The sequence below is a fragment of the Megascapheus bottae genome, chromosome 8, assembly GCF_031878675.1.
Source record: "Megascapheus bottae isolate mThoBot1 chromosome 8, mThoBot2.hap1, whole genome shotgun sequence".
In the NCBI taxonomy this organism is placed as follows: domain Eukaryota; kingdom Metazoa; phylum Chordata; class Mammalia; order Rodentia; family Geomyidae; genus Megascapheus; species Megascapheus bottae.
The window spans coordinates 56,864,744-56,888,401 of NC_143516.1; the positions used below are offsets into that span (position 1 = coordinate 56,864,744).

A 23,658-nucleotide genomic window follows, 5' to 3' on the forward strand; every position below is an offset into this window, starting at 1 on the left:
GAGCTTCTATTCTTTTTTTTTTTTTTTTTTTTTTTTGCCAACCCTGGCTTGAACTCATTGTCCTTGGGCTTTCTCAAAGTTAGAGCTCTACCACTAGAGCTATTTATGTGGTGCCAAGGACTCAAACTGCTGTCTTTGTGCATTCTAAGCAGGCACTCTACCACTAAGCCAAACTCCCAGCTCCTGAGCCTCTACTCCTATGGGGAATAAAAATCTAAAACTAGTAGAAAAAAATGTATAATATTACTTTAGCATTTAAAAGTTATATTTTAGAGCATTTTTTTTTGCCTTATAGAAAAATGAGCAGACGTCTGGTGCTAGTGGTTTATGCCTGTAATCCTAGGTATTCAGGAGCCTGAGATCTGAGCATGTTGCTTTGAAACCAGCCTTGGCAGGAAAGTCTATGGGAGTCTTATCTTCAAGAAACTGCCAGAAAAGCCAGTGGTGGAGCTGTGGCTCCTATGCAGAGGCTAGCCTTGAGCAAAAAGTTATGGGACAGCCAGGTGTGGGTGGCTTGTGCCTAAGATCCTAGCTATTAAGGAGGCTGAGATCTGAGGATTGTAGTAAAAAGCCCACCTAGGCAGGAAAGTTGTGAAGGTCAGACAGACTCTTATCTCCAATTAACCACCAGAAAACCACTAGTAGGAAGTGGTGCTGTGGCTCAAGTTGGTAGACTGTTGAACTGAAGAGCTCAGGGACAGTACCCAGGCCCAGAGTTCAAGTCCTACAACCAACCAAAATAAAAAAGTTTTGGGACAATACTAAGGTCCTAAGGTCAGGCTCCAGAAGATGGGGTTTCAACATATCATCTTATGAACCTCTTTTTCCTGTTAACATAGTACATTGATTGCATATTTGTTACATTGATAAGCCAGTACTGATAAATAACTCTGAAGTCTTTAGATTGCATTAAAGTGAACTCTTGGAAATTTTTTTTTTTTTGCTAGTTCTGGGGCTTGAATTTAGGGCCTGGGCTCTAAATTCCTCAAGGCTTTCCTCAAGGCTAGCACTCTACCACTTGAGCCACAGCACCACTTCCGGCTTTTTCTATGTATGTAGTACCAAGGAATCAAACCTTAGTCTTTGTGCCTGCTAGGCAAGCACTCTACCACTAAGGCCACACTCCTGGCCCTGCACATGACTTCTGATGGTCAAGTTTTAAGAATTCCTTGTGTATTTAGAAAACCATGCTTTATCATATATGCTTTTTTGCAATGATTTTTTTTGCCTTGCCTGATATATTGGCTTGTCATTCTCTTGATAGTCTTTCTCAAAATATAATTAATTTTTAACATTATTTTGTTACCATAAAAATAGGATGTGAGACTTGATTATTAGTAAGATTGGAATGTATGATTTCCACCACCCCGTCCCCCTCTTTTGCCAGACCTGGGGCTTGAACTCAGGGCCTAGGCTCTGTCCCCTCTCTGTGCTCAAGGCTAGTATTTTACCACTTGAGCCACAGTGCCACTTTCATCTGTTTTTCTGGGTGTGTGGTATAGGGAATCAAACCCAGGGCTTCATCCATTCAAGGTGCCACTGAGCCACACTACCATGACCTTTTGTTGGTCATGGGGCTTGAACTCTGGGCCTAGGCATTGTCCCTAAGCTCTTCAGCTCAAGAACACTGCATGGCTCCTGGAGCCTAAGTGCCACTTCTGCTTTTGTAGTGGTTAATTGGAGATAGGTAGGATTATAGGCATGAGCCACAGTGCCCAGCCCAATGCACTCTTAAGAAAGATTAAAGGCTAACAAGTGCAATGACCTGGGTTCAATCTCCTGTGTCAAAAAAAGAAGACAAAAAAAGGTACAGTTTAAAAAAATGCTAAAAGAGTAAGATAATCAAGTGCTCAATTTCTTTTCTCTTTTTTTCTGTGTTGGTCCTGGGGCTTGGCTTGAACTCTGGGTTTCTGAGCTCTTCAACTCAAGGTTACCACCCTACCCCTAGAGCCTCGTCACTACTTCTGGTTTCCTAGGGGTTAATTGGAGATAAGAGTCTTAGGGTCTTTAGTGCCTGAAGCGATTCTCAGTTCTCAGCATTCTGAGTAGCTAAGATTACAGCCGTGAGTAATCGCGCCCAGAGTTTCTTTAAAGGTCAATTTAGAAAGGCTTACAATAGCTAGATACAGTGACTCATGCCTATAATCCTAGCTACTCTGGAGGATGAAATCTGAAGATCATGAAGTCTATGAGACCTGCATTAAACACTAAAAATTAGAAGTGGGGGGCTGGGGATGTAGCTTAGTGGTAGAGTACTTGCCTAGCATGTGTGAAGACCTGGGGTTGATTCCTCAGTACCACAAATACAGAAAAAACTGGAAGTGGTGCTGTGGCTCAAGTGGTAGAGTGCTAGCCTTGAGCAAGAAGAACCTCAAGGACAGTACCTAGGCCCTGAGTGCAAGCCCCAAGAATGATCCCTTAAAAAAGCCTACAACAAATTTTAAGAGACTGTAGGGAAGCAGGTTTTTTTTTCTTTGCCAGTCCTGGGCTTGGACTCAGGGCCTGAGCACTGTCCTTGGGTTTTTTTTTTTTTTTTTCCCTTAAGGCTAGAACTCCACCACTTGAGCCTCAGCACCATTTCTGGCTTTTTTCTATGCATGTGGTACCTAGGATTCAAACCCCCGTCTTCTCGCATGCTAGGCAAGCACTCTACCACTAGGGCAAACTCCTGACCCCCAGAAGTAGATTTTTTTTTTTCTTTTGGTCATGGGGCTTGAACTCTGGCCTGGGAGCTGTCCCTGAGCTCTTCAGCTCAAGGTTACTGTCCTACCACTGAGCCACAGCCCCACTTCCCATTTTCTAGTGATTAATTGGAGCTAAGAGTCTCGCAGCTTTGTTTGGCTCAGGCTGGCTTTGAACAGTGATCCTGAGATCTCAGCCTGCTGAGTAGCTAAGATTATAGGCATGAGCCACCATGCTCGGCCAAAAGTAGATTTTTAACTTGGGATTTAACAACATTCCGTAGGCAGCCTTAGGAAACTTTATGGGGCCAGGAGTTTAACCTAGTGGTAGAATGCTTGCCTAACATGCACGATGCTCTTGGTTGATTCCTAGGCAATGTATACACTGAAAAATCCAGAAGTGGTACTGTGGCTCAAGTGATAGAGCGCTGGCTTTGAGGAAAGCCCAAGGGCAGTGCTGAGGCCCTGAGTTTAAGCCCCAGGACTGGTCAAAACCAAAAAAAAAAAAAAAGGAAGAAAGTAATTTTATATTCCTGAACTTCTTCCTCTTCTCCTCCTCCCCCTTCTTCTTGTCATGGGGCTTGAATTCTGGGTCTGGGCCCTGTCCCTGAGCTGAGCTCTTCAGCTCTAGGCTAGCGCTCTACCCCTTGAGCCAAAATGCCATTTCCAGTTTTCTGGTGGTTAATTGGAAATAAGAGTCTCATGGACTATTTGTGCCTGGGGTTGGCTTTGAAATGCTATTCTCAGATCTCAACCTCCTGAGTAGCTAGGATTACAGGCATGAACCATTAGTGCCCAGCATTCCTGAAGTTCTGAACTTAAAAAAAAAATTGCCTGGTTCAGACCTATTATTTCCCTTAATTTATATTATTGCTCTACTCTTATCTTGCCTTGGGCATTCTGATTGTTATGTCATCCAGGACTGCTGGAATGTGAACTAGCCAAGTAGCACAGCAGGTACGCTTGGTGGTAAGGGATTTGGGATAATGGAGATACAAGATCCGTACTGACTAGGTTGGTTAGATAGTAACTAACTTTTCCTCTAAGCAGTGATCTATTACCACATCAAATTGCTTATTTGGAGGCACTAGTAAGCATTTCATTCAAATTCTTATTTTTCATTACACACTCTATTGGGTAAAATTAGTATCCATAATTCATCTGAAGTTCAAATGCCGTTGTCTTTCTCGTACCTTGTAAACCGTTACAAAGGGTATCACACAAGGTTTACTTGCCAAGATTCCTGTGTGTGTTTAAAAAATCATACAATTGTCCTCACGATTGTCCTGACCACTCAGCTTTGTGCGGCTTTAAGTTGCTTCAAACTATGCCAGGAGGAGCCCCTTGAGGGCTTGAGAGGCCAGGGACAGAAACGGATTATTGCACAACCCTTCACCCAGAAAATCCGCTTCCAAATCTGGCCTTCGAGTCCTCCGGGCTGCACGCGGCGGCCCGACTCCGTCTTCCAGCGCCGATGGGGTTTCCTCGTTCCAGTCCGAGCGCCCTCCACCCTTCGCTCCAGGTTCGCGCGAAGACCGCGGCGCGCCGGGCCCGGGACTCCCCCGCTGTCCCGCGGGGCGGACGTGGGTCTCCCTGAGCGACTCCCGACGCCGGGCCACTTGGCGGACCTGGGCTCCGCGGGGCTCCCCGCGCTCCCCTCCCCCGCGGCCCCATTGTCTGCCTCGCCCCGCCCCGGGGGACACGTGCGCCCGCAGCTCCCCGAGCGAGGGGAGCGCGGGGTGGCAGCCGCGTGGACTCCGCCGGAGCCACAGCGCGGCCGGGGCGGCGCCGGCGCGCCACCGACTGGTGGGTGCCCTCTGGAGTCGGTGCCGCACTCGGCACCCTCGGTCTGGGACAGAAGAGGATGGGACGGGTGGGGCGGGGCGGGAGGAGCGCGGAGCCGAGCGAAGAGCGACGTGCGCGAGGGGCTGAGGAGGGGTAGGGTGGGGCGGGGTGGGGAGAAGTCTGTCTCCTGACAAAGGAGAACGAGTGGGACACGCCGAGCCGGCTGGCCCGCCCCGCCCGCCAGGGAGCGGGAGGGGAGTGTCGGGGGAAGGGGCGGGCCTTTCATTCACTCTCGGCCCCTGGGCCGCCGCCGGAGCGGAAGGGCGGGGTTTCGCACCCCCTCCGGAGGAGGGGGGCGCAGGGGGCGGAGCCTCGGGCGCGCGTCCCAAGGCGTAGTCTACGTCGTCACGTCAGCGCGGGAGAGAGAAAGAGAGGAGCCGACTCGGCAGGGACTGGGGGACGGGGCCGAGAGAGCTAGCGAGGGTGGGAGTGAGCGAGAGTGCGAGCGAGGAGGGGAAAGGCGGCCACTCGTGCCTGAGCGGCCGCGGAGGACGGAGGGAGCGGTGGGGGAGAGGAGAAGGGCGGGGGAAGAAGAAAGGCCGGCTGGAGAAGGCGGCTGGCGGTGGTGGTAGGGGGAGAAGGAGGAGCTGGCACAGGGCAGGGGCTGAGGGAGTGAGTGAGAGAAGCGGACGCGCGAGGGAGGGGAGGGAAGGGGGGGTCACGCGGGGGCGCGCGCGCACCGGGAGCGCGCTCAGAGGCGAGTGGAACTGGATCGGGTTTGCTGCCAGCGGCGTGAGCTTCGGCCGCCATTTTACAACAGCTCCACTCGCGCCGGACACAGGGAGCAGCGAGCACGCGTTTCCCGCAACCCGATCCCCTCGGACAGGATTCCTCCGCCGCAGCCCAACGGGGAGGTAACGACCGCCCGAAGCTGGGTCTGGGAGGGGAGCCCGGTGACATTGTGGAGTGAGCCGGAGGGGGAGGGAGGGCGCCGCGGGGAGAAACCGGCTTTTCTGGAAAATGGATTCCAGAGGGGGAAGAGAGCACGTTGGCTGGGTCTGCCGGGGAGTAGGCCGCGGCCCGCGCCGTCACTTCCCCCTCTCCATGTGCCGCCGCTGCCGGGGCTTTGTCTGCGGCGCTCCGGGAGGAGGCGCCTCGGCGGCCCCCGTGGCCCGCGCGGACCGCGGGCGGCGGCGGAGTGGGTGCTGTCGTGGCCGTCGTCGCGGCGCGGGAGTGGGCGGAGAGGCGCCGGTCCCGTCCCGCGAGCCGTGCGGTGTGGCGGGCCGGGGCGGTGCTGGGGTCCCGCGGGCTCCGGGCTGTCGGCGGAACGCCCTCACGCCGCGACGCGGGGCTGGCGGGTCCCCGCGCCGCAGTCAGCACACCGAGGGGCGCGGGGTGGAGGGTGTGCGCCGCGGGGCGCGTGGCGGCCGGCCGGCCGGCCGAGGGTCGCAGGCTCTCGGGGAGCGCCCGGGGCAGAGAGCCATGTGTCACGGCGGAGACGGCGGCGCCGGGGGGCGGGGAGAGCCTGTAGCCTGGGCGCCGCCGCCGCCGCGGCCTCGGTGTTGAGGGGCGAGGTTGTGCTGCTGTGGCTTTCTGGGGGGCTCGGACCGCGGTTGCGGGTTGATGTGGAGGGCCGGTGACGGTCATCTCGGCCTGGGACTCGGTGGGTTTCCGTGGAAGGAAGTTGTAGGACATTTGAAGGCGCAGAGCACGTGTTTCTAATGGGCTCCTGGCGGCCGCAGTGGTGAGGCTGCCGCTCCGGGTGCGGAGTCGAGGGCGGGCTTTGGGGTGTGGGGTGAAGGGTGGAGAAATTGGGTGGTGGGAAGGAGGCTTGTGTGAGCGCTTTATTCTTTGCTGTCTGTTGTTACCGATCTATAAGCGGCAGGCGGGAAAAGCGCGCACTTTTAAGGGTTTACCTAGGAGAGGAACGAACCCAGCTTAGCTTTTCTTCACTTAAACGTTATTCTCCGTTCTGGAACAGCTGCATGTGGCACCTTGGCTTGTCCCGGTGCTGATTGGGCTTCATTTGTAATGTGCTTTTTTCTAGGGAGTGTTAGCAGGTGAGTCAGGGGTAGTGTTCAGGAAGAATATAGTGAATCGGTCTTTCTGTGCCCCAGGCTTCAAATCTGGCTTGTCAGGCGATAGTGTAAAGTAGTAAGGTTTCTTTCAAGGGAGGTGTAGCGCTGGTTGGTGTGGTTAAGTGGTAGAGAAAGTCAAGATTGGGGCTCTCATATTGTCCTGTATTCTTTCTGAAGATCCTAGTTTAATTTTGCCTATTGCGTTTGAACAGATCTCTGGAAACATGGCTACAGAACATGTTAATGGAAATGGTACTGAAGAGCCCATGGATACTACTTCTGCAGTTATCCATTCAGAAAATTTTCAGACATTGCTTGATGCTGGTTTACCACAGAAAGTTGCTGAAAAACTAGATGAAATTTACGTTGCAGGTAAGAACTAACACTTGCAAAATTACATTATGAAATTTTTTCTATTGGATTTCTGGCTTTGAGCTAAAATAGCAACTTTTTGTGGTTTCCAATAAGTGTGGGAACTTGAGCTTTGCCTTGTTCTGATAGTTGGTTAATTGAGGTTTGAACTAGAGGTCATGCTGTATAGAGGGAGGGAAGCTAGGAGGGGTAGGCCCTCCCTAGGGGAAGAAGGCTGGCTGGCCTGCTGAATAAGTATATGACAGTACCAACACCTGCTAAATGTTGGAACAGACCATGTGGCCCTTTTGCTTTTTTAGTATTTTTATGGTAGGATTTTTGTTAAATGACTTGGTAGCTGTGGACTTGTTCTGTTGTGTTTCTTGGAGTGGTGATTCATTCTGTAGTGGTACTTGGAATTAAGTGGAGATTCAGTTGTCATGCTTTGTTGGTTGACTTTTGGATTTGTATATGTGTCTATTGCAATGGTCAGAACTAACTGACATAAGACAGGATGTAAAATAAATTGTGTGGTTGAGAGGTTTTATTTACTTCAGAATGGCTAAAGTATGTTTCATTATGTAGATACAAAGGGAGTAGAATTGTCATATGTGCTTATATTGGCCCATACAGATATTTTCTCTAAAATAAAAACTCAGAAGTGCTAGAAGTTGATAACTAATTAACTTTTCTCTTCTGCAGGGCTAGTTGCACATAGTGATTTAGATGAAAGAGCTATTGAAGCTTTAAAAGAGTTCAATGAAGACGGCGCATTGGCAGTTCTTCAACAGTTTAAAGACAGTGATCTCTCTCATGTTCAGGTAATGTAAATTAAATGTCAGTGGAGAAAAAAAACAGTAAAGCAGTTTTGTTATTTTCATTTAAATTAGGTGCAGATATAATTATTATGAATGAAAAATTGTTTTTACAGAACAAAAGTGCCTTTTTATGTGGAGTCATGAAGACTTACAGGCAGAGAGAAAAACAGGGGACCAAAGTAGCGGACTCTAGTAAAGGACCAGATGAGGCAAAAATTAAGGTATGTCTTTTTTTTTAAGTCATTTTAACTTTTTTGTACTTGTGGTTACTATTTTTGAATGCGTGCATATTAAGATTATATTTCTTCAAGTATATCTTGCCATTTTAAAACTACTTGTCAAAATCATTGTTTCTGTTATTCAGCTAATTACTGAAACATATATTATATGTCTAGATGCTTTTGGGGGGGCAGTCCAGGGCTTGAACTCTGGGCCTAGAGCTCTTCAGTTCCAGGTTACCACTCTACCCCTTGAACAACAGTACCACTTCTGGTATTCTGGTGGTTAATTGGAGGTAAGAATATCACTGACTTGCCTGGCACTCTAGCTCATGCCTGTAATCCTCACTACTCAGAAGGCTGAGATCTGAGGATCAAGGTTCAAAGCCAGCCTGGGCACTGAAGACTGAGACTCATATCTCTAATGAATCACTAAAAAACAATAATTGGGGCGCCAAAGGGGGCCAATTGGGGTAGCTGGTGATAGCCTGGAGCTGAAGAGACAATGCCCAGGCCCAGGGGTAGAGTGGTACTCTTGATCTGAAGAGATCAGAGACCATGCCCAAAGTCCAGTTCAAGCCCTCCAACCCACCCAAAAAATAAAAAAAACTGGCTTTAGAGCCCAGGCTTGCTTTGAACTCAAATTCTCAGAGCTTAGCCTCCTGAGTAGGATTACAGGCATGTGCCACCGTGCCCTACCCTAGATGCTTTTTGAAAGTCAGTGTATAAGTTCAAGTTACTGTTAAACAAAATCTGTTTATGACATAGCTGGTGGAGAGTATGCCTTCAGTAATTGGATGCTTTACTTAGTCTCATGGCTCAGTAAATGTAGAATTTTAAGGTTCTGTGCCTTTCATTTGTATGGGATATAGATGTCATTTTATTTAAAGAATTAAACAGTAAGATTAGTGTGGAAATAGGGTAGATATGAAAGTTTTTTTTGGGGGGGAGAGTGTTGGATTGATAGGGAAATTTAATGGTCTCATTCAAAGATTAAGAGTGCCATTGATGGCAGATCCAGATGGCTTATGTCTGTAATCCTAGGTACTAGGAGGCTGAGATATGAGGGTCATGGTTCAAAATCAACCTGGGCACTTACTGAAGTCCTTGAGACTTTTTTTTCTTTTTTCTTTTTGCCAGTCTTGGGGCATGCACTCAGGGTCTGAGCTCTGTCCGTGGGCTTTTTCCTCAAGTCTAGCACTCTGCCACTTGAGCCACAGCACCATTTTTTGTTTTTTTTTCTGTGTATGTGGTACCAAGGAATCGAACCCCGGTCTTTATGCATGCTCGGCAAGCACTTTACCATTAGGCCAACTACCTGCCTGTCCTTGAGACTTTTTTTTTTTTTTGCCAGTCAGTCCTGGGCCTGAGCTCAGGGCCTGAGCACTGTCCTTGGACTTTCTCAAGGCTATAGCTCTACCACTTGAGCCTCAGCACTACTTCCAGCTTTTTTCTATGTGTGTGGTACCAAGGAACAGAATCTGGGTCTTTATGCATGCTAGGCAGGCACTCTACCACTAGGCCAAACTCTTGGACTGTCCTTGAGACAGTTAACCACCAGAAAACCAGAAGTGGTGCTGTGGCTCAAGGGGTAGGATGTAGCCTAGCTAAAGAGCTCAGGGACACCAGGTCCAGAGTTGAAGTCCCATGACCCACCAGCCTCCCCCCCCCCCCCAAAAAAAAAAAAGTGCCATTGTTGAACTGAGGGTTTAAGAAAATTGGTTAAAGCATAGGTGATGTGGTGCTTAGTAGTATGGGAAGAAGAAACTTTAGAATATGAAGATGATTAGAATGTGGAATCGGCTCTTAATTTCAACTATGACTGAAATTTTCTTAGGTCTAGTTAGGAGTTTAGAATGAATATAGTGATATCTCTTTTGGGTAGTTAAGAGTTTTAATTTTTTTGGTGTGTGTGAAAATTTTTATAATTTTCGGTTATGTCTTTGGAAGGTAATTTAATGCTCAAATGAAACATGATACCTAGAAAACAACCTTATAGGACGTTTGATAGGGAGAAAATTGCTTTTTCTGTCTTTCTGTCTTTGTAGATTGACAAAAGGTTTTGGGTCATTGTAAAGATTAAGACAAAAAAAAAAAAGGAAGCATAGCTTTTTTTTTTTTTTTTCCCCTTTGGTCATGGGACTTGAAGTCTGGGCCTAGGCATTGTCCTTGAGCTCTTCAGCTCAAGACTACCACCCTACGCCTTGAGCCCAACTTCCTGTTTTCTGGTGGTTAATTGAAGATAAGAGTCTTCCGTACTTTAGTGCCTGGGCTGGCTTTGAACCATGATCCTCAGATCTTAGTCTCCTGAGTAGCTAGGATTACAGGTGTGAACCACCTCCCCCATGGGCTAAAGAACATGATTCTTACAGCATGAGGATTATTTATGACCAAAGAGGAAAAAATAAACATTTGATGGTTTATTTATGTGATAGTGATTGTAGGTTCAAGTTTTACTGTTACTCCATGTCCCACCATTATGCAGTCATTTTAAGTGTAATAGAAATAGAAATAATAGAATATGTAGCCTTTTTTTTTTCTTACAGATTAAGGGTGTTTTATTAATTAATGGCCTCTATCCCATTTTTGTGGTTCCTAAGCATCAAACCCAGGGATATTGTTCATGTTGGGGCAGTGTATGAGTACTTACATCACTTGGATTATAACCCCAGCCCCAGAATATTGTATTTAATGTATAAGGCTTTAATGTTACCATTTTCACTTTTAGACATGGAGGCAACCCTAGGTCATTTAACACATTTTGATAAATTTTGTCATGAGGTTGGTGTAGCCTTCATTTCTCAACCACCATTTAATTAATAGGATGTTTTTGTTCTTTAGTACTTTGGATTTGTACCAGGCTCATTTCTGTAATCCTAGCTACTCAGGAGGCTGAGATTTGAAGATCACAACTCAAAGCCATCTCAGGCAGGAAAGTCCATGAGTCTCAGATCTCCAGTTAAACCATCAGGAAACTGGAAGTGGAATTGTGGCTCAAAGTACTGACCTTAAGCACAGAATCTCCACAACCAACAAAAAATATAGAGGGTACTGGGAATGTGGCTCAGTGATACAGTGCTTGCTTAGCATGCATGAAACCTTAGGTTTGATTTCTCAGTACCACATAAACAGAAAAGGCCAGAAGTGAGTGGCACTGTGACTTAAGTGGTAGAGTGATATCCTTGAGCAGAAAGAAAAAGTACCCCGGCCCTGAGTTCAAGCAAAAAATAAAAAAAATAAGGCTAGTAGTTTGTCCTAGTGGTAGAGTGCTTGCTTTCTTAGCATGTATGAAAACCCAGGTTCAATTCCTTGGTACTATATACATAGAAAAAAGCTGAAGTGGTTCTGTGGTTCAAGTGATAGAGTTCTAGCCTTGAGAAAGCCCAACTACAGTGAGTGCCCAGGCCCTGAGTTCAAGGCCCAGGATTGGCAAGAAAATTTAAAAAATGATATAGAAAGGCGGGGAAACAACAACTGTTTTGAGTTGAGACAGTGAATGAAAAAAATAGAAAACTGCAGACATTTTTTTCCCTCACTGTTTAATGGGTTTCTTATACTTTCACCTGTAACAAGTTAAATGAAACTTCTAGTTTTGACTAAAATGAAGTGTGAATTTTTATAGTTCACTTTGAGAGAGATAAGGTGCAGAAGTTAACATTGTTGCAATTCGATGAAGGTTTCAAAGTCATTTTTGGCTTTTTACTGAAGAATGCTTGATGTCCCCTGAAGCACACAGCATTCCTTTTCCCAAGTTTCTATTTGGTTTGGGCAGTATGATATTTTAAGGTTAGGTAAAGACCTACAAAGTCAGCATGCACCTACAAGTAGGGTTCAGAGAATTTACTGGCTAAGAAATCCCATTGTGGGGCCTGGAGTTTGGCCTAGTGGTAGAGTGCTTGAGGCCTGGGTTCAATTCCTCAGTACCACATAGAAAAAAGCTTGAAATGGTTCTGTGGCTCAAGTGGTAGAGCTAGCCTTGAGAAGGTCCAAGGACAACGCTCAGGCCCTGAGTTCAGACACCACAACTGGCAAAAAGAAAAGGGAAAAAAAAAAAAAACGAAATCCCACTGGGAAACTTGGCCAAATGAAATGAGGTTCTTTATGTTTCTTTTTTTTTAAGACCGGGTCTCAACTATGAAGACCAAGATTTTTTTCTTCTTGTAGTCAAAGGTAGTCCTTTGCCTCAGTGTCCTCATTGCTGAGGTTATAATTGTTTTATTAGCAGATAGATATGCCTTATATTGAAAGACATCGGTTGACTGATAGTAATTTTCTTACTTTGCCCACTAGACCCACAGCTCCACTTCTTTTCTTTTTCTGCCAGTCCTGGGCATGAGCTCAGGGCCTGAGCACTGTCCTTGGACTTTCTCAAGGCTAGAGCTCTACCACCTCAGCCTCAGCATCACTTCTGGCTTTTTCCTATGTATGTGGTACCAAGGAATTGAACCCGGGTCTTCGTGCATACTAGGCAAGCACTCTACCACTAGGCCAAACTCCCGGTCCCCCTTTCTTCTTTTTTAAATTGAAGATAAGAGTCAATGACTTGCCTGTTTGGGCTGGCTTTGAACTGTATATCTCAGATCTCTGTGTCTTGAATAGCTGGGATTATTAGGGGTGAGCCACTGAGAATTTGTGTAGAATTCTAAAGCTTTGGCAATAGAGTATAGCAAGTACATACTAGAGGGGAAATTTTCCTTCTTTTTTTTTTTTTTTTTTTTGGCCAGTCCTGGTATGTGAACTAGGGCCTGAGTGCTGTCCTTGGGCATTCTCAAGGCTAGAGCTCTACCACTTGAGTCACAGCCTCATTTCCAGTTTCTTTTATGTATATGGTTCCGAGAGTGGAACCCAGGTCTTCATGAGTGCTGGCAAGCACTCTAGCACACTAGGCCAAATTCTTAGCCTATAGAGGGGGAAAAAGGTATAGAGGTTAATGTTGATATAATAAATCATAGTATAATAGTAATAAATATTTGGATAAGATTGGCTTTAATTGTTAAAGATATGCATGTGTGGTCTAGTGAATTTATACACATTAATGACTTTTGGGCTTTTCAAGGCACTGTTGGAAAGAACAGGCTACACACTTGATGTGACCACTGGACAGAGGAAGTATGGGGGACCACCTCCAGATTCCGTTTATTCAGGTCAGCAGCCTTCTGTTGGCACTGAGGTAAAGAAACTAAAACCTTTTACCTTTTGTATAAAAAGCCAGCTTGTCTGGTTTCCTGAACAATCTCCATGGTTTTTACTTTGTGTTTAACTTACAGATATTTGTGGGGAAGATCCCAAGAGATCTATTTGAAGATGAGCTTGTTCCATTATTTGAGAAAGCTGGACCTATATGGGATCTCCGTCTAATGATGGATCCACTCACTGGTCTCAATAGAGGTTATGCGTTTGTCACTTTTTGTACAAAAGAAGCAGCGCAGGAGGCTGTTAAACTGGTAAGTTAAAAAGAAAAATCTTTAATGCTAGTGTTTTCTTCCTGTAGCTTAAGAGTTCATCAAACTTTTATTCCTTCTTGGCCTTGACCTTGAATTGGGTACTGTCTTTAAGCCTTGCTCAAGGATAGTATTCTACCTCTTGATCTGCAGCTCCAATCTCTGCTTTTTGGGGTGTTCTGTTGGAGGTGAGTCTAACAGACTCTTCTGCTTGGGCTGGCTTTGAATCTTCATATTTCAGGCACATGAATGGCTAATATTACAGGCATATGCTTTACCTCTTAGCCAAGGGAGGTGTTTTTTTTTTTTTTTTTTTTTTTTGTGGCCATTCCTGGGACTTGAATTCAGGGCCAGGGCTTTGTCCTTGAGCTTTCTCAAGGATAGCCCTTGAGCCACAGCACTACTTCTGGCTTTTTCTGTGTATGTGGTATTGAGGAATTGAACCCAGGGCTTATGCATGCTAGGCAAGCACTCTACCACTAGGCTACCTACACTCCTAACTCCAAGGCAGTGTATTTTAATTCCTTGTGTAAATACCTTTGCACAAAAAATGTCAGTGATATCTTTATTTAAATTTATAGGAGTGTGAAAAGATTTATGAAAATTACTGATAGAGAGAGTGAGTGAGTGTGTGTGTGTGTGTGTGTGTGTTGCTCCTAGGAGTTGAATTTACGACCTGGGAACTGTTGTTTCTGAACTTTTTTTTTTTGCCAGTCATGCCTTGGGCTCATGGCCTGAGCACTGTCCTTGGGTTTTCTTGAGGCTAGGGCTCTATGATTTGAGGTACAACACCACTTCTGGCTTTTTTTTGTGTATGTGGTACCAAGGAATCAAACCCAGGTCTTCATGCGTGCTAAGCAAGTACTTTACCACTAGGCCAAACTCCCTGCCACCTGTTTCTGAGATTTTTGTTTAAGGTTAACACTACCATTTGAGCCAATAATTCCACTATGGATCTTTTGATCTTTTGGAGGACTTTGATCTTTTGGAGGATGGAGGTGGTTAATTGGAGACAAGATTCTCATGGACATATTTTCCCTGGCTAGTTAGGATTACATAAGTGTGAGCTTACCAGCTTACCAGTGTTGAGCTTACATTTTCTTTGTCAATACATAGGTTTTCTGGCTTGATTTTTTTTTTTTTTTTTTTTTTTAATTTAAAGACCTCCGTCCGCACTTCAACACTTGCTAGACAAGCTACTATTTCATGTCCTCAATCTTTTGTTGTTGTTGTTGTTGTTTTCTAGTTACTTTTTAGAGAGGGTCTTTCATTTTGGCTTGGCCATCCTTGGACCAAAATATCTAGGCTTGTGGCCAGAAAAACTGTACCTGATTTGGTTAAGATAGGGGAGGGGTTTGCCTAAACTGGTCTTAAACTGTGATCCTCTTGATCTTCTCTTACTGGTTGGGATTACAGGCATGAGCTGTTGTGCCTAACTAGTTTGTCTGCATTGTGGGTCATTCTATGCAACAGGGGTTTAGAAGGTAGCTGAGTGGTGTGGCTTTGCATTTGTGTTTCATCTCCACCATGCACAAACTGGTAATTTTAAGAATTTTTTCTCTTGTCTCTTATATTTATAGTATGAGTGAATGTCATTTATCAAAAATACTTGGAACCAGCCAGGCACCAGTGGCTCTCACCTCTGATCCTAATTATTCAGGGGTTCCAGGTCTTGAGGATCATGATTCTAGACTATCTTTGATAGAAAAGTCCCCTAAGAGGTGTGGCTCAAGTACCAGCCAGGGAAACAGACTTAATGAGGGTTAAACCCTGTGTTCAGTACCCAGTGCTGGCTTGGTGCTGGTGGCTTATGCCTGTAATCCTCACCAGCTACTCAGGAGGTTGAGATCTGAAGATTGCAAATCAAGCCAGCCTGGGCGGGAAAGTTCCTGAGACTCTTCATTTCCAGTAAACTACTAAGAAAAAGCTAGAAGTGGGCTGGGATGGTGGCTTATACCTGTAATGTTAGTGACTCAGGAGTTTGACATCTGAGGATTGCAGTTAAAAGCTAGCCCAGGCACTAAAGACCATGAGACTCTTACCTCCATCCAGTTAACTGCTACAAAACTGGAAGTAGCGCTCCGCTCAAGTGGTAGGTAGTTCGTTAACCCAGCTGAAGAGCCCAGGGGCTCAGAAACAATGCCCAGGCCAAGAAGTAGGGTGGTAAGCCTTGAGCTGAAGAGCTCAAGGACAGTGTCCAAGTCCAGAATTCAAGCCCCATGATGGACCAAAAAAAAAGTTGGAAGTGATACTGTGGCTTAAGTGGTAGAGCACCATCCTTGAGCACAGATTGGCTCAGGGACAGAGCCCAGGCCCTGATTTCAAGCCCCAGGGCCCCTGAAAACCCAGCATTGTCCCCCTCATTTAAGAAAATGGTTAGGGTGCTATTAGATCCAAACAATACAAGAGCGAGGACTCAATATTTGCATACCCAATGCTATGGGTATGGTATTCGGAAATATAAACACAACTACATAGATATAAAAACCTATGACTCAGTAGACATAATGTTTTGTTACATAGATTAATATGTATCTATGATATACAAACCCTTAGTCTAATTTTGATTATGTTCTAAAAACTAAGTGCCAGTGATTGTATAGAGATTTCCCTTCTTGAATACTTGTTTGTTAAACATGTCATTTGAAATATGATGTAAAAATCAATGTTAATAAATTCTTTAATTAAAAAAAAGGGTGCTAGGAATATAGCTTAGTGGTAGAGTGCTTACCTAGCATGCATGAATTCAGCCCTGGGTTCGATCTCTCAATACCACATATACGGAAAAAGCTGGAAGTAGTGCTGTGGCTCTACCAGTGCCAGCTTTGAGAAAGCTCAAGGACAGTGCCCAGATGCTGAGTTTGAGTTCAAGCCCTAATGCTAGCAAATGATAATAATGATAAAACCGATTATTTGTATTATACTGAAAATGCACAGAATTCCTATGAACCCTATCACCTACCAACACATACAGTTTCTGTCACTGTTAACCTTTTGCATTACTATGATTGATTTTTATTTATTTTTTTATTGTAAGTAGTAAAAGGGTTACATATTTGCCAGATAGAAGGTGCATTAATTCACATACATTGATACCCTTTCACATGTCTTGGTACCCATTTCCCTCCCCCCCCCACACCCCCTGATTTTTTTTTTTTTTTAAAGGTAAATCAGTAGGGGCTTTTAGTGTGGCCTAGTAGTAGAGTGCTATCATAGCATGCTTGAAGCCCTGGTTTCTCTTCCTGGTAATACATACATAGAAAAGGCTGGAAGTGGTGGTGTAGCTCAAGTGGTAGAGCATTAGCCTTGAGAAAGCTCAATGACAGTGCCCAGGCCCTGAGTTGATGCCCCAGGACTTGTGGGGGAGGTGCAAGAAGGGAAGGGAATAAATTTGGATTTGAAGTCTATGTATAGGATTTAGGGTTGAGTATCTATAATGTAGAGTTCAGAAATGCTTCAAAGCTGAAATGATTTTTTTTCTCTCTAATCCTGGAGCTTGAACTCAGGGCCTGAACCTGAACACTGTCCTTGGGCTTTCTCAAGGCTAGAGCTCTACCTAGCCATAGCACCACTTTTGGCTTTTTCTATTTATGTGGTACTGGGGAATTGAACCTGGCTCTTTTTCTATTTATGTGGTTCTGGGGAATTGAACCTGGCTCTTTGTGCTAGGCAAGCACTGTACCACTAGGCCGAACTCCCAGCTCTGAAATGAAAATTCTTATGCATGTTTGGATTTGGGGTGTTCAACCTATATCATCCTTGAAGGTGGATGCTAAGAAGAAAAATAAACTTTGCTATTTTATATCACTCAAATCATACCCTGAGATCTGTCTGTCTTAATTGGACATGAAGGAGTAATATGAGAAAAATACACTTGTTGAGTTATAAATAGCTTCAAAGACAGCATTTAGGAATTTGTGTACTTTGAGAATCTTGATGGACTCTCTTTTTCTTTTATGTGTGTGTGTGGGGGGGTGTCATGGGGCTTGAACTCTAGGTTTGGGCACTTTAGCTAACTCTTTAGCTCAAGGCTAGCATTCTACCATGTGAACACCACCTTCGGTTTTCTAATTGTTAATTGAAGATAAGAGTCTCTTAGACTTTAGTGCTTGGGCTGGCTTTGAACTGGGATACTCAGATCTCTGCCTCCTGAGTAGCCTGGATTACAGGTATGAACCATCAGCACCCTGCCTTTTATTTTTTATTTTTACTTTTTTTGTTGGTGTTGGTAAGTGTTCTACCATTTGCGCCAGATCCTCCAGATCTATTATTTGGTCTCTACTTCCTCAGAAGCTGGGATTATAGATATGAGCTACTACAATCAGGTTAATTGTAATGTGAAAAAGAATAGTGGGAAAGAAAAGGAGTTACTATATAAAAAGCTAATACATGATTTACCTATCCTAGCTACTCAGAAGGCTGAGGTCTGAGGAGGATCATGGTTCAAAGCCAGCCTGGGCACAAAACAAAGAATACAAAACCCTTAATCTCCAATTAATCACTAGAAAATGGGAAGTGGGAATGTGGCTCCAGGGCTAAGGAGGCAGTATCCTTGAACTGAAGAGCTCAGGGACAATGCCCAGGACCAGAGTTAAAGCCCCATGACCCACCCAAAAACAAACAAAAAAAATTATCCAGAATGTCAGATCTCCTTTTCAAAGAAATTTTTTTAGAGACTCATTATCATTAGATAAGTAGTCAAGTAATTCTTAATAGCATACTAGTGGTAATAGGTTCTTAATAGGCCTTCTAGGAACTTTTAGAAAACCCTATAGTAAGCATATATCAGCAAAAGACTATACATACTAATAAGATGATTTTGAATAGTTGTCTTTGTTTTATAAATTGTAATCCAAAATTAAATTATATTTAGTGCTTATTTGCAGTCTCACTAATATATGACCATATATGACCTTACTAGTATATATTATATATTAATGTAAACATTAATGCATTTATTTTAACTTCAATGCATGTATTGTTTTCTTTTTTGGTGAGTCCTAGGGCTTTGAATTCAGGGCGTGGCCGCTGTCCCTGAGCCTCACTTTGCTCTACCACTTGGCACAGCACTACTTCCAGCTTTTGTGTTAGGTAGTAGCAAATTCTTTTGCTGTGGATAGGATTTGGGAGATGTACAAAAGACAAAAATGATTGTGGACATGAATATTTCTTTTCCTCATCAAAGAAGCATACTTTCGAAGCTCCTTTTTTGCATTTTATCTTGAGGTTCTATATTTATTTTTTTCAGTCTTGGGCCTTGAACTCAGGCCTGAACACTGTCCTTGGCCTTTCTTAAGGCTAAGAGCTCTACCACTTGAGCCTCAATACCACTTCTGGCTTTTTTCTATGTATGTGGTGTTGAGGAATCGAACCTGGGTCTTCATGCATGCTAGGCTAGCACTCTACCACTAGGCCAAACTCCTGGCCCCTGGTGGTTAATTGGAAAGTCTCAAGGACTTTTTTGCTTAGGTGGGCTGTGAACCATGATCCTCAGATCTTAGCCTCCTGAATAGCCAGGATTAAAGTGTGAGCCTCTGGTGCTTTGGCCTCAAGATGAATTTTTTTTTAAATATATTTTTTATTGTAATTAATAGAAGGGTTACATGATATTTGCCAGATAAATGGTGCCTTAATTCCCACACATTGATACCCTTTCACATGTCATGGTCCCCATTTCCCTTCCACCCTCCCCCACCCCTCATCTTATTTTCCCCCGTTCCCTATCCAATTTCAGATAAGATGAGTTTTTTTTTTAACCAGTCCTGGGCTTGAACTCAGGGCCTGGGCGCTGTCCTTGGGCTTTCTCAAGGCTAGAGCTCTACCACTTGAGTCATAGCACCATTTCTGGCTTTTTCTATGTATGTGATACTGAGGAATCAAACCAGGTCTTCATGCATGCTAGCTGAGCACTCTACCACTAGGCCAAACTCCCCCCCCCCCAACCCAAGATGAATTTTATATAGTTGGAGTGCCATTCTAGTTACATGTATCTGAAATGTTACAAAGTTGCCTTGTTTGTATTATTTATGGTTCAGACAAGGTTTTGAAACACTTTCATTTGAGTGTCTTTGGCAGAAAGGCTACATGGGTGTTTTCTTGATAATGATTCACCAATAATTTGTTCTCCTAGATTAAAAACTATGATAGATTTGCAAATTTCTATGTGGATTACCTGTAAAGTGGGTTAATTGATGATAAAAGCTGAAGAAGAAGCATGAAGTTAGAAACAACTGCAGGTTTCTTAGATGACACTGTTTCCAGCCAACATCTGTCTTGTATTCTGGGGAATGAAAAAAAAAAATCCATCCCAGCCAGGTATGATGGTGTATGCCTGTATTTACTCAAAAGGTTGAGGCGGATGCTCATAATTTCAAGGCCAGCTTTAAATCCTCAAAAATAGAATGATCTTCAAATGATGATAATCTTATTAAGGAAGCAAGTTCTTGTGAATTTGTGAAAAGGTGATTACTGGTTACCACTTCAGTGCTTACTTGAAGTAGGGGCTATGCTGGGCTCTAAATTATTACCTTTAAATTCTCTCTGAATTCTTTATTTCAGGAAAGTGGATTTTTATTTTATTTTTTTGGTTCCAGTCCTGGGCTTGAGATCCTAAGCACTGTCCTTGGACTTGTTCAAGGCTAGAGCTCTACCACTTGAGCCTCAGTACCACTTCGGCTTTCCTCTATGTATGTGGTACCAAGGAATTGAACCTAGGCCTTCATGCATGCTAGGGAAGCACTCTACCACTAGGCCAGACTCCCCGCCCTGAATTTTTTTTTTTTAATTCTATGAATAGTCTGATGACCTGTATGAAGCCAAATACTGTAGTTTCAGTGTGGTGCCAGGTTTCTTGAGCTTGAGTACCTTTTGTTAAAAATTTTTAGGTTACAACTGGGAATGTCTTTAGTGGTAGAGTGCTTGCCTAACAGTCACAAAACCCTGGGTTTGATCAATTCCTCAGTACCACATAAAGCCAGAAGTGGTGGTGTTGTGGTAAAGCATTAGTCTTGAGTATAAATAGGCTCAGAAACAGAGCCCAGGCCTTGAGTTCAAGATCCAGGACTTGCCTTACCCCCCCTTCCCAAATATGTATATATTAAGATCATACTTCTTTCAGTTTAATAGTTTAAAAGCAGCTCATCAAATAAGTTATCCCTGTATTTCTAGGATATTTTTGCATCTGTCCCTTATCTCACTGTTACCACTCTAGTCTAAGGTACGATTTCTGTGTTTAAACTACTTGAGTCCTAACTGACACCAAATTCTGATCTTAAAACTATGACTTGACATGTGACAGCACAGAACAGACTAGTATATTCACACAGTAGTTACTACTGAATAAATAAGTTCCCCTCTCCCATACTTTTCTAGCTAAACTTTGCCTTCTTTTTTATCCTCCAGATAAGTAAGCAAGCTGTGGCCATTTCTATCTGGGACAACCTTCTCATGTTCTGTTTTTATACATGTTTTTTGGGTGGTACGAAGGATTGAACTTGGCCTCAAGTTTATGACAAGTGCTATGTGCTTGTCATGCCCAGTTCCGTTTTTGAAAGTAACCTAGTTGTTATGGTTGCTTATTCTCATCAATCAATTCTTCTAAGGCCTTCTGTAAGTTTTAACTTCTCACTTGTCCCTTGATAGTACCCTGAACTGAACTTGAATTTTATTTATCTTCAGAGATTAAGTAAGTGAAGTGTGTTTCCTTATTGCAATGTAAGGATCTCCCCAACTCTCCACTGTTAAAACATTGCCACTATGTAGTTACTGCTCTGGTTCTACCTAAAAAGTTCATTTGTTACACAAACATGTTTTTAATTTTTGTTTGGTCATTCTTGTGGCTTGAATTCTGGGCCTGGGTGCTGTCTCTGAGCTCTTCAGCTCAAGGCTAACGCCCTACCCCTTGAGTCACAGCCCCACTTCCAGTTTTCTGGTGGTTAATTGGAGATAAAAGTCTCTGTGACTTTAGTGCCTCCTGGGTTGGCTTTGAATCTAGATCCTCAAATCTCAGCCTTCTGAGTAGCTAGGATTACAGGCATGAGCCACTTTGCTTGTTTGAGATTTTTTTGTTCTTGCTCTACTACTTGGTGGTAATTGAAGGCAAGAATCTCATGGACTTTACTCTCTATGCTGGCTTTGAGTGGTGATCCTTGGATCTTCAACTCTGGGTAGCTAGGATTACAGGCATGAACCACTGGCACTCATCGGAGTTTTCTAGCCGTTATTTGTAATATTCTGAATGATTTAGTCATGAGGACAAATAGTGCTTTTATCCTTATCTCACTAGGGGATATTTGGAAATGTGATGTGGATTGTCGAAAAAAAATGGACAGGCAGGGCCTGGGAGTGTGGCCTAGTGGTAGAGTGCTTGCCTAGCTTGCACTAAGACTCTGGTTGAATTACTTGGTACCACATATATTGAAAAGGTGGGAAGTGGTGCTGTGGCTCAAGTGATAGGACTCTAGTCTTCAAGAAAGCTGAAGGACAGTGCTTAGGCACCGAGTTCAAGCCCCAGGACTAGCAAATAAAAAGGCAATTGTATATATTAGTTTTTTGTTTTGTTTTGGGGAATTGATAATGGGGCTTGGACCCTGGGCCTGGGTGTTGTCCCTGAGCTCTTCATTTCAAGTCTACACTGTCTTGAACCACAGTGTTATTTCCCATTTTCTAGAGGTTAATTGGAGATAAGAGTCTTAGGTCCTTTTGTGCCCAGGCTGGCTGAACCTGGATCCTCAGATCTCAGCCTCCTGAGTAGCTAGGATTAGCAGCATGCGCCACCAGCTTGGCTTTTGGGGGGGGTAATGTGGAGTGTTAATCTGCAGCTCATGCTGATGTCGTGACAGATCTTCCCTAGTGCTAGTGTGCCACTACTGTGGCTCCTCTAATCCTATCTACTCAGGAGGTTGAGATCTGATGATCATGGTTCAAAGCCCACCCCGGCATTAAAGTCCAAGAAATTCTTACTTACAGTTAACTAACAGAAAACCAGAAGTGGCACTGTGGCTCAAAAGTAGGGTGATAGCCTTGAGTTGAAGAGCTTGGGACAACGCCTAGGCCCAGAGTACAAGTCTCATGAATGGCCCAGGAGGGGACCCAGAGAGGCTAACTGCAATTAAAGTGTAAGCATATGGTGAAAAAGATTTTTAAAAAGGCATATATTCCTTTAGGTTAGGGTTGGTAGGGAAAGGCTTTGTGAGAAAGATTCCAGCAGCACAGTGAATATAATTGGAATAGTGTTTTGTGGAAACAAGTGTGAGATAAACTTTTTGTTGTTGTTCGGTTGGTTGTGGGACTTGAACTCTGGGCCCTAGCCCTTGAGCCACGACTCCATTTGAGTTTTCTAGTGATAGTAGGTAAGAGTCTTAGGCCCTTTTGTGCCCAGGTTGGCTTTGAACCGCTATCCTCAGATCTCAGCCTTTTGAGTAGCTAGGATTACAGGCGTGAGCCCTATGTCTGGCTACCCTATAGTTTTTAGGGTAATAATTGTGGGTGTAAAAAGCTACTCAGGAGGCTGAAATCTAAGGATTGTAGTTCAAAGAGAGCCAGGGCAGGAGACAGGAGAGACCATGAGACTCAACCATCAAAACTGGAAGTAGAGAGCTAGCCTTGAGGGGGGGGGGGGAGCCTCAAGAGACAGAAAATTGCCCATGCCTTGAGTTCAAGTCCAATGACTGGCACACACACTCATTAAAAAAACAGACTTTGAATATGAAATACTTAATGTGAGCAGGGATGTGATGGGTAATGGCTTTGCTGAGAAAAGTTAAAACTGAGCAACTTCTGCATCAGATTCCAAATCTGACATTTTAGGTTTCTAGGAAAAGTTACTACAATCTAACTTACTATAACCTAGCTACTCACAGTTTTATTTTGTTTTGGCTAGTCCTGGGGCTTGAGCTCAGGGTTCACTGGCAGTACCACTGCCAGCTTTTTTCTATGTACATGGTACCGAGGAATCGAACCCGGGCTTCATGCATGCTAGGCAAGCACTTTTACCACTAGTACAAATTCCTGGCCCCTCCTGAGATAATTTTCTACTTCTAGCTTTTTGGTGGTTAAATACAGCCTCACAGGAAGTTGCCTGGGTTGGCTTGAAACTATGTTCCTCACATACCAGCCACCTGAGTAGCTAGCTGTTGATCCCAGGTGTTTTCTTAAGTGAGCAACTCTTTTATGCTTAGAATAAAGAATTATTTAGAAAATAATTCCTATGGAATTATCAGCTTCTGTCAATCTAAGAGAAACTCTTGTTAACATTTTTGCTTCCTCCCATTCTTTTTCTTATATTT

General features: G+C 44.1%; 1 protein-coding gene across 6 annotated transcripts in view; it reads left to right on the plus strand.

Annotated features, from left to right (window-relative positions):
- Positions 1-5,189: 5,189 nt before the first annotated feature.
- Syncrip (synaptotagmin binding cytoplasmic RNA interacting protein) overlaps positions 5,190-23,658 on the plus strand; it is a 40,277-nt gene continuing 21,808 nt past the window's right edge. For 4 of the 6 annotated variants that reach the window (XM_090338473.1, XM_090338475.1, XM_090338476.1 and 1 more), the window contains exons 1-6: positions 5,298-5,380; positions 6,757-6,916; positions 7,598-7,716; positions 7,827-7,934; positions 12,988-13,101; positions 13,199-13,375. In XM_090338473.1, coding sequence (XP_090194599.1) covers positions 6,769-6,916; positions 7,598-7,716; positions 7,827-7,934; positions 12,988-13,101; positions 13,199-13,375 — 666 coding nt within the window. In that variant the 5' untranslated portion in view covers positions 5,298-5,380; positions 6,757-6,768. Of the gene's footprint in view, positions 5,381-6,756; positions 6,917-7,597; positions 7,717-7,826; positions 7,935-12,987; positions 13,102-13,198; positions 13,376-23,658 lie in introns of all 6 variants that reach the window. The other 2 variants (XM_090338478.1, XM_090338479.1) reach the window with 2 other exon arrangements.